The sequence below is a fragment of the Solea solea genome, chromosome 19 (assembly GCF_958295425.1).
Source record: "Solea solea chromosome 19, fSolSol10.1, whole genome shotgun sequence".
Lineage (NCBI taxonomy): Eukaryota > Metazoa > Chordata > Actinopteri > Pleuronectiformes > Soleidae > Solea > Solea solea.
In genome coordinates, this window is record NC_081152.1 from 878,873 (window position 1) to 889,669 (window position 10,797).

At 40.6% G+C, this 10,797-nt stretch overlaps 1 protein-coding gene across 2 annotated transcripts; it reads right to left on the reverse strand.

The window, feature by feature from the left end:
• On the reverse strand, window positions 1–9,686 carry LOC131446028 (BCL2/adenovirus E1B 19 kDa protein-interacting protein 3-like). Of its 2 annotated transcripts, none has more exons than XM_058616917.1 (6): window positions 9,194–9,686; window positions 5,032–5,263; window positions 3,651–3,774; window positions 3,126–3,229; window positions 2,531–2,680; window positions 1–2,043 (listed from the first exon to the last, which is right to left on the reverse strand). In XM_058616917.1, the coding sequence occupies exons 1-6, from the start codon at window positions 9,258–9,260 to the stop codon at window positions 1,995–1,997; spliced, it is 726 nt and encodes a 241-aa protein (XP_058472900.1). In that variant the 5' UTR covers window positions 9,261–9,686; the 3' UTR covers window positions 1–1,994. The 2 variants fall into 2 exon arrangements, with proteins under 2 accessions (XP_058472900.1, XP_058472901.1); XM_058616918.1 differs by having other exon boundaries at window positions 3,696–3,774; window positions 9,194–9,491.
• Between the last annotated feature and the right edge of the window lie 1,111 nt (window positions 9,687–10,797).

Below are 10,797 nucleotides of genomic sequence, written 5' to 3' on the forward strand. Positions count from 1 at the left end.
TATCTTCAGGTTATGTTTAATGACAAAAAGGTTTTTTAATCAATTTTTGTTTTTATCAGAATGAAGAGAGAAACAAAGAAAATCAAAGCAAATGCATCGTTCTTTCCACACCTTCAGTTCCTTTCACGTCATGCTCCTCCATCAACATTTATTATTATCATTATCATTATTATTATTTTACACTTCTTACAAACATGTCTGTGCTTCCATCATCTTCATAAAACTAACAAACAAACAAACAAACAAACGCAAACAAGTGAGTCGCACAAAAACAAACAAACGACTCTGAGGCTGAAATGTAAGCGACCGAGGCCGCGTCCCATTTCTTTATCCCCGTGTTCGTGGATCACAGGAAGGAAACTGATCACATTTACACAGCGTTTCTCAAGCGTCTGCACAAAACTGCAAATCCACAATAATCCAGAGTGTAGTCACGCCCATGTCTGACATCATCACTGTGACTTTACCTGCAGTCAAACTCATAACAACCACCAGGTAACCAGGTAACCAGGTAACCAGGGCTGGGCTTAAAACAAATGTTGCTTTTCCAGTTCATATGGATTTGTAATTAAACTCTCAGATATCGACTCATAACGTCCTCGCATCGATCGTTTCAGTTACACCACTTCCCGTTTCCGGTGCACAAATCTCACGAGACTTGAGACTTCGCTGCTGAAGTCTCACGTGACTGTGTGCTGTGATGCTAACAGCTAAGCTAACGTGCGAGTCAGCAGATTTTGTTCACCTACACGCTGTTTTTTTTGCAGGACGCCGCACTCACAGCGCCCTCTGCTGGACAACCTGTTCATTACACTGAAATGTCTGACGGCGACTCGAGGCTGTAGAGTTACACTGTCAGTCAAATGACGTAAAACTTAATATGTTTGAATGATTCACCAGAGAATCAAACTTTATATCATTTGCAGCTTCAGTGAAAATCTCTTGAATGGAATCAAACTGAGATCTGGTGAATTCAAATCAAATCATAATCTAAATCAGCAGTGATCATCAGCCCACAGGTAACGTGTGTGTGTGTGTGTGTGTGTGTGTCAACTTAGTCACTTTTATTCTGAAATTTTGGCAAATGTGATGATTTGTTTTTAAACGTCTTTAAATCAGCAGAATAATCATGTTCAGAGTCAACGTGAAGATTTCCTGCAAAGAAATCATTTTTCAGACGTTTGACAAACACTGATCGAGTGGATTCATGAAGAGAAGGGCGGTGAGTTTCAGACAGAGGACGTTTTACTTTGAAGGGCATGGACACAGAATACTGTTAGAGTGTGAGCGACAGCGCCGCTCCACTTCCTGTCACTTTGGCTTCAGAATCTAAATCAGAATCAGAATCAGAATTTACAATCAGAGAAAAACTAAATCAGTGTGTGTGTCTTCTGTGGAAAAACCACCACTGATGATATAATGAGATAATGATAATGGCCGCTGTGGTCACTCCTCACGACACCAACACTCAGTGACAAACATTTAAAAAAGAAAGAAAGAAAAAGGCAAAACGACCGGAAGAAGACGATCTCTACAAAATAAAGGCAGGACGAGATTTTCAGTTTGGACTTGTGGCACAATCTGTGTGTGTGTGTGTGTGTGTGTGTGTGTGTGTGTGTGTGTGTGTGCGCGTGTGTGCGTGTGTCGACGCTCCCTACAAACCCACCTGTTTATAAACATTTAAACACAATCGCTGTGGAAAATGAAATATGACCAAATATGATCAACTCAGTAAAAAGCTTTTAGAAACAAGAAAGGAGAGAAGGAGGCGAGGAGAGAGGAATCACAGTCAGAGAGGGAGGGAGGAGACGGACACGCGTCTCCTGAGAACATGTCATATCTCAGGGACGGTGGCGAGGGGGAGGCGGGGTCAGGCAGGCGGGCGGGCGGGCGGGCGGGGCAGAGAGAGGAGAGACGCGTGGACGCTCGCTCTCTGGTCACGACAGCAAACGCTTCCTCCGAACACACGGGGGCGACGTCTGAGGCACTTCTGTTCAGAAAGAACTGGCTGGAGGCGTGGTCAACCTCTTTCCAATGTAGACTCTGAGAACACACACGTGCACACACACACGGTTTTCCAGGAGGAGCCTCAGAGCGGCTTCTTTATCAAATGTCTCATAAAACACCAGGAAAGTGTCGTCATGACAATAATAATCACAGAGAGAGAGCGAGGTTTTAAAACTTGACTTATTCTGTGATCATGTGTCAACACTGTGCTGATATCAGGCTAATATTCTCATACATGTACATATACATATATATATATATGTATATATATATGTATGTGTACACATATATACACATACATACATATATATATGTATATATATATGTATGTGTACACATATATACACATACATACATATATATGTATATATATATGTATGTGTACACATATATATATATATATATATATATATACATATATATATATATACATATATATATATATATATATATATATATGTACATAAGACATCATGTGTCCACAGAGCTGTGTCCAGAAGACAGTGAACGTCTGGTGTCTTACCCCAGTCCCAGAGCCAGGATGTGTGATAGCAGCAGTGAGGGGATGAAGACTTTGAGGAACTCTGCAGAGAAGATGCCTCCTTTCTTCATGGCGCCCGTCTTCCTCATGCTGAGCGTCACGGAGCGCCGAGGGTGTCGGAAGTGAAACTCCCTGCAGGAATCAGACATTTGAGTTACCTGTCTGTCTGTCTGTCTGTCTGTCAACACTGAGCAACAACACCAGACGAGAACCTGACCTGTGACCTGTGACCTTTGACCTTTGACCTGTGTTCTTGTGACAGCAGCGCTTATGTGACAGGGTGCTGCTACTGTTACTGTTGCTACTACTGCTGCTGCTGCTGCTGCTACTGCTGCTGTTACTGCTGCTGTTGCTGTTACTGCTGCTGTTACTGTTACTGCTGCTGTTACTGCTACTGTTACTGCTGCTGTTACTGTTACTGCTGCTGCTATTGCTACTGTTACTGCTGCTGCTGCTGCTGCTGCTGCTGCTGCACTGTTTGTGTAACAGGTCCAACTTTATGACCACAATGACTCAGCACACGCTCACAGGCCCGTTGCCATGGAGACGCGCTGATGTTTACCCAACCGGGACTTACTTGGGGGGAATGTTTTCCGGTCGACTGGACCAATCCGCCACCCAGTCTGCGTCCTTCATCAGGATGTCCATGTCCCTCTCCTTGTCCAAGACGTCCTCTTCTGACTAAAGACACACACACACATATCTGTCTATTATCACTGTTTTCTGTTTTCAGGACAAATGAGACAGCAACAAATAATCAATTAACTGATTAACTCAATTAATTGCTGACTACTGATCAGTGTAAGGTTTAAAATGTGAATATTTTCTGGTTTCTTTGCTCTTCGACTACAAAGAAAGACAAGAAAAGAACGACTTTCTTTGGTTTGAGGACATTTAGGAAACATCAACAAGAGAATAATCTGTGGATGAATCAATAATGACAACAATCCTTCACTGCAGCCTTAAATGTGTGTGTGTGTTTTACAGCCATCGCCATGGAAACAAACGGGCAGACAGCAGCTGTCATTTAGGTGTACTCACACTCACACACACACACACACACACACACACACACACACACACACACACACCACTTAAGCACCAGAAGTGATGGTTGCCATGGCAACAGATGGAGGAGAGCATTTACTTGGCTGTCTCTTCTGCTGCTCACGTCCACATCAAAGATGATCTGTCCTTCGTCCTGAGGACTGTGAGGCCGTGGAGGACTGCGGGCGGACAAAGAAGAAGAAAAACTTTATTTAAAATAACCATCACACACACACACTCTGCTCACAGAGAGACAGATGGTGGAACAGAGAAGCCTCAGCATTAATTAGTTTAACTGCAAATCTCTGCAAGAGGGACATTAAACCACAGGTTTCCATAGCAACAGGTCTAAAAAAACAGTGTGAAAGCAAAGCACGCTGAGGTGTTGGGATAGCAAACACAGAGCGTTCACAGACCACTTCACTGTTTCCACATCATGTTTCAGAGGCTGTGAACTCCTCCCGCGTCCTTCATCTCGACATCACCGCGACTCACACGTTCACTTCCACTTCAGATTTCATCCAATAAACACGTGCTCATGTTGTCATCACGAGTCAAAGAAGATTCAACTAAACACAGTTCAACACGATCACACAACAATGACTTTCCTCCATTTGTGTTTGATAATAACAGATCATGAAAGGTGCAGTGGTGCTGACCTCTGACCTCTGACCTCTGTGATGTCATGTGAGGAGCAGTTTGTTGATGAAAACACGCTCGGGTGACTCATGAACAGCTGACTGACCTGCAAACACGCGGTCACATGACGCGGCTTTTATTGCTTTCTACTGATTTTGTTGTTGTGAAAAGATAAAGAGTGACGCAGAGGAGCGTCCTCTGTCTCCTCTGCTGTAAGAAGCAGCAGAGGAGACAGAGGAGACAGAATAGTATAAGTGATTAAACTTTGTTTGTTTGTTTGTTTGTTTGTGAGCAGTGAGACATAAACATCATGTGACCTGTAAGTCATTTTCTTATTTATGTCACACTGAGACGGAAACATAAACTCAGGGATTCTTCTTTCAGCGGAACATTGGACCCGAGTATGAACCCAAAACCTCATGACTTCTCTTTTTTAGCTTGGTCTACATGAGGAGGAAATCCTGTGTCTCCATCTCTAATGTCTTTTAAAACAGTCCAACTATGAGCTGCTTTTACAGCTCAGATATTTTGGTACTGAAATCAAATAATCTGACCTCTGCTAGTCCGTTAGAGGAGAGACGGCGCCTCCTGTCGGCTGTTCTACGTCCTGAATGAATGTGCAATCTGATAAATATTAACTTAAACAAGAGTTTGAACTTTCTTTTTTTATAAATATACAATTTAAATTAAAGTGATTCCATCCATTAAAACAAAACTAAAGCTGCTACAGTCCAGCGGCTGGGGTTTGACCAGAGGGGGCAGTAGAGGTCAGAATGTAAACTTGGAGCTGAGTTCACCTGTCGCAGGACGAGTTGCTGCGGCTCGACTCGTGCTGGGCGTCCAACAGGATCTTCTCCATGTCTCCGTTGTGGATGGAGGACGAGGACGGGACGTGCTCCAGCCCGCCCACCATGGCCTCCTCTTCCTCCACTTGAGGCAGGGGCAGCAGACCCGAGCCCGGTCCTGCTGTGGTGGACGAGTGGACCGAGCCTGGTCCACCTCTGTTCATCTCCAGCTCCACCCAGGATCCTGTGAAGAAGAACGAGACCAATGAGCTTCATTCTTCTTCTGCTGTTCCGTGGGTGCAGTCCATCACAGACGCTCTGTCCACAAAGTCCAAATGTCCTTAAAAAAAACCTCCATGTGAACTGATGTCAAACAGCTGGAGTGTGTGAAGGTTAATCCACTTAGATTAGATTATCTGTTAACATGTCAGCATGTGTCACAGAGCCAGAGTTAAGTCATGATAACAGTGAACAAAGAACACTGTCAATCATTTTGAATGATTTCTTTGTTTTATGGAACTAGAACAAATTCACAGTTAAGACGTCAAACAATCTGAGAAACAATGATGGGACTGGTTATTGCTAATATTTTGCTCTGTTCTACTAAAGTTTATGAAGGAAAAATGAAAGATTTACTGATCACATCAGATTTTATGTTTCTGACACACAATCGATTATTAATCGATTACTAAATTATTGGACAACTATTTTGCTAATGGATTCATCGGTTTGAAGCTTTTTCATGATTAAAACAAGAGTTCTGATTGTTTAACTTCTTAAATGTCAGTATTTTCTTCATTTCTTTGCTCTGGAGAACAAAGAAATCATTAAAACTGAATCATTTCCAGGTTTAAAAAACACCAATCAACATTTTTTAAGGTTTTATGAAACTTTATGGACCAAACGATTAATCGGGAAAATAATCGACAGATGAATCGATGATGAATATAATCTACTCTGACCCGGGGATTTTGACCAGTAACGTATCAGTTCATCCCACAACAGATCAATAATCAATCCATCACTTAATTGCAGCAGAAGTGTCTTGATGCCTGGAGATAATGAATGTTATACAAAGACACACTGACGTGAAGGATTCAGTGATCCACGCCGTCATCATCCATGTGAACTGCTCCTGCTGTGACATGTCACAACACGTCACTCAGTCACAGTGATCCGCCCAGAGCGATGTCTGGAAGGTAAAGGGCTTCTCATGACCCGTGACTATGATATGTGCCTCTCTGTTTGTGCAGGAGCAGCTGAGGAGACTCAGCGCGTCACAAATATAAAAAGCACAAGCTCCTAAATCAGAGCAAGAATGTAGAGAGTGAAGGAGAAACAAGTGTCCTAACACTTTCTCCTTCTGACCTCACCGAGCGTTTACATTCAGAGGAAGTGCATTTCACAAGCTTCAGTCAGGACTCGCTCTCATGCAGTGGATTACACTGCAGACCACTGTCTGAGCTCTGTGTGGAATAAAAGCCTGTTACCATGGCGCTGACACTTCTGGACACTGACAGCAGTGGCTGGGTTTACAGACATGGTGTGACCCCTGACCTTGTTTACACTTGGTAGTAACATCCACACGCTGATTTATACATGAGCACTGTCAACAGTCCACAGTGTGAGGATCAGTCAAACAGCAGAGTGTAATAAAAACACACGCTCCCACTACGGTGGCCTTCACAGGACACAGAGGATGTGGTTCTCATTCATTTGCTCCATAAAACACAGGTCTGCAAGTAATTCATTATTTTCATGTTCGATTCATTTATTTTCTCAGTTAAACGATTAGTCGTTTGGTCCGTAAAATATCACAGAATATTCATGAGTGTTTGTTAAACCTGGAAATGATGATGTTCTCAAATCAAACCAAAAGCATTCAGTTTAAATGATTTCTTTGTTTTATGGAGCAACGAAAGCAGAAAATATTCACATTAAGAAGCTGGAAAATAACACAAACTGGATTGAGTTATTAAGAAAACACTCAGATTGATAAACCGATGAAGAAAATATGTGTCCAGTTAATGTTAATCCAGCTCCGACGCCGGTCTGACGGTTTGCATTAATGTGGAACAACAACAACCTGCTGAAAACTGGAAACTTTATGAAGTTTAGTTTCTCTCTCAACAACCGGACACTTGACATGTGTTTATCAGTCAAAGTAAAGTGAAAGTGAGTCTGGTTATCAACTGGACCAGTTAACACTGGCATCTTCCTATCTGACCTGTACAAGAGTGATCAACAACATGGACAGGGCCATGAATAATATATATATATATATATATATGCTATATAAATAATAGCACTTCTTTTTTAGAATATAAAGTGTGTTACAAATAAAATGTATTATTATTATTATTGTTATTAATATAATGAAGACAGACATGCCCCGCTCTGCATCGTGCTGCCCCCTCACTGAGAGGATTGCAGAGGCATTGCTGACGTCATTGGCGACGTATGGGTTAAAAAAAACAAAAAACAAGTTCACACATTAAAAGGAGAATTTCCATAAAATCAAGTAGATGACAATAAATGAACTGGTTCCTTGAAATTTCAGTGACAATGTCATAAATCAATCTTATTCATTTATTGCCATAATTGTCAATATTAACTGACTTTTTTGCCATATTGGTTCAACACAGTTGAGAATTGACAGTATTTCTTTGTATCTCTAGTAATCTTATTGGGTCAGTAGTTGGGCAGTTAACCAGTGTTAAAGGGCCTGTGTGTAACATTTAGGAGGATTTATAGGCAGGTTTAAACCCAAAGTTCACAGAGCAGGTCTGCAGCATTTATCTGTAGATAAATGTCTATATAACTGGTTTTAAAGTCTCTGTCTTAAATGGTGTTGGACTGCTGCTCTGATCACATTCTAACTCTGCCCACTCTGAGCACGTCCCAAACGTCTGTCCTCTTGTCACCGTGGCTTTAAATAGCATGCTCAGTCATGCCCCCCCCCCCCCCCCATAGTGTGGTAAAGTTAAACCAGAGCAGCTATGTGAGCAGAGCAGAGTCAGCGCAGCAGTGTTATAAACACGCCTTTGTTTACTTCTCTATGAAAGCAGAGCTTCTCTCTTGTCATTCATGTCCACACACACATGGAATTATACTGTCACCAACACTAACTCACTGTGTCATCCACGTAAGTATAGACTTTAACATGAATTCCAGTAATCACTTAATAGAACATAAAAATAAAAATAGATATACATAAAAGCTGAGTGGATAAGTAAACTTCAGATATGTGTGTTTGGGATAGGATCTGCTCCATATAACAAAGACATCTTTATAACTCAATCATTTTAGTTTATAAAAAAACAAGACATTTGAGAACGTCATCATTTTCTATTAATCCACAACATAATTGACAGATTAATTGAAGTGGATTTTATCTCCTGTCTTTACTTTAGTTTTTTTCCAGCTAATTGTTACATGTTAAATGTTTGTTTTTAAGAAGAACGACAAAACTGTACTTTATGTCAATATCTGTTATATCTGGAGCACTTGGGTTGACAACTATCTACACATGTTTTCTGCGCCCAAGCCCAGACATCATTGAGTCTCTTCTGTAGTAAAATAGACATATTTTTCACAGATGTAGTACATATACATTTTCTACATTGAGTGAACATAAAAACATAACAACTCCAGCATAGAAGTCAAGGGGGTGGCAGCTTATTCAGCCAACTGTTGTCGTCATTAGTCATATACTGATACTGTGCTGATAATACCGCGCATCCCTTTTAAATTCTGCCCTAACTCTAACTTCCATTCAGCCTATTTGAATGTAGATGTCATACATGTTAAACCGTCAAAATAATGTTGGCAGTATATATATATATATTTAATGTAGTCACATTAAAACAATTAGCCCGTTTTCTTTTCTGCCAATTCTGACTACTTCTTCATCTCGCATTGTTGACGACCCTTAACCCCGCCTACAAGCCTCCGCGTACAGCGCTGATTGGCTCACCCGCCTGTCAGTCAACCCGACGCCAATGTCAATAAACACAGATGGGGAGAAACACACACACACACGTACACAAACAAACGCTAATATTTGACTGTTTGAAATAATTAAAACCCAGAAATAAATGAACATTGAAGCTTCGGCATCATTCACAGACACATGTTTCACACTGACAGGAAATAAAAGAGGAGTTTAACTCACCGTTGAGTCCGGAGTCTCCGCTGGTAGCAGCGCTAGCAGCGTTAGCAGCGTTAGCAGCGTCGGACATGGTGCTGTGTGTCTGCTGAGCAGTGAGCGTTGAGCAGGGGAGGAGGAAGATGGTTGTTACATAAACGGTCAAAGTCTAACAGTAGAAAACGCGTTGAGTCGTTGAATCTGCGCACATTTAGACGCGCGAGCGTTACGAAGTCACAGAGTCCGCCTTCGCTGCGCGGCTAACAGCTAAGCTAGGCTACGCTAACAGCTCCGTTGGCTGTTTGTTTTCGTCTGATGAAAAAACATTGATGCAGCCACGAGACGTCGGAGCGGCGTGATGACGTCACAGCGCTCGCCTGATAAGGGCAGAGGGAGAGAGGAGTCAAAGGACATAACACCTGCCTGACAGACACGTACGCTTACTGAGCGACCATTTTATTAGGTACACAAGAATCTTCAAAACACAGGAGATGAAACACGATTAACTACAAATCAACTAATCATTTAACCGAGTACGTTTCTGCTATTATGTTAAAGACATAATTGCACATTTTTATGTAATTAAACTTATTTCAGTAAGTTTACTTTTCAGTTTAAACGTTTCATATATTTAATATTTAGTTTATATTTGTTTGTTTTTTCTATTAAAAAATATACCAATGTAGACACAAAAGACATTTTATACAGTTTTTTTTATACAGTGTGTTTAAGACTCACTGTTTTTGCATTGTTAACTTTTTCCACATACTTAAATTTAGACACTTGATTCAACCTTCAAAATGTTCAGGTCAACCAAGACAATATTACAAATTTTTTTCAATTGAAATATTTCATAATTTCATAAATATTAAACAGTTTCTGCAATTTTTTCCCATATCAAAATGAATGTCAAAAACACATTTTCATCTTCTAATTCCACTTACATTAACAGAAACTGAACTCAAACCTCAGAATGTTGGACTCGATTAGGACATTATTCAGTCCATTTAGACTTCCTGTGCATTTAATACTTTCCAAGGTATTTTTTTGAAGGAAAATGTATCATTTAAACAAACTAACGTGCTGATGTTCTATTCAGAACTTCAATGTGGAAACATCAAACCATTCAAAGTGTGACTTTTATCCCTTTGTTCAGATCTTTCCTGACCTTCAGTTACAGTTAAAAGGAGTTTTTTGGAATTTTCAGCCTATTCATTTATTTTACATTGGTGTGCAGGTGGAAAGAGCTTGATCAACATGTTTTTTTAAAGAAAATGTGTGTTCATGATTCTCACCCAGGACTTTTACACTAATGAGGCAACTTCTATATAAAGTGAGGACCAAAGTCTTTATCCCTACTTTAACAACCTCTTTCGAAACATTCAATATGAATCTTCTCATTAATATAAATTCAATGCAGCTGGTCAGATCAACTTCAGCTCAGACAGTAATTCTACTGCAATGTATTCTATTTTTTTTTTTTTTTTTATAATATTCTGTAACTTATTCACAGATATTTTAAATATATACATACTGTGCAAAAACTAAACACAGACTCTGCATCAAAACTGATAAAAACCAAGAGAACTCAACACTGATCTTGTTCCTCGACAGCAACCATGAGGCAAAAA

Coding starts and splice junctions, on each gene's coding strand:
- LOC131446028 (XM_058616917.1), bottom strand. CDS start 9,260: ATGTCCGACGCTGCTAACGCTGCTAACGCTGCTAGCGCTGCTACCAGC. Junction 5,264..9,193: donor CGGAGACTCCGGACTCAACG/GTGAGTTAAACT, acceptor TCTTCTTCACAG/GATCCTGGGTGGAGCTGGAG. Junction 2,681..3,125: donor CCGGAAAACATTCCCCCCAA/GTAAGTCCCGGT, acceptor TGATTCCTGCAG/GGAGTTTCACTTCCGACACC.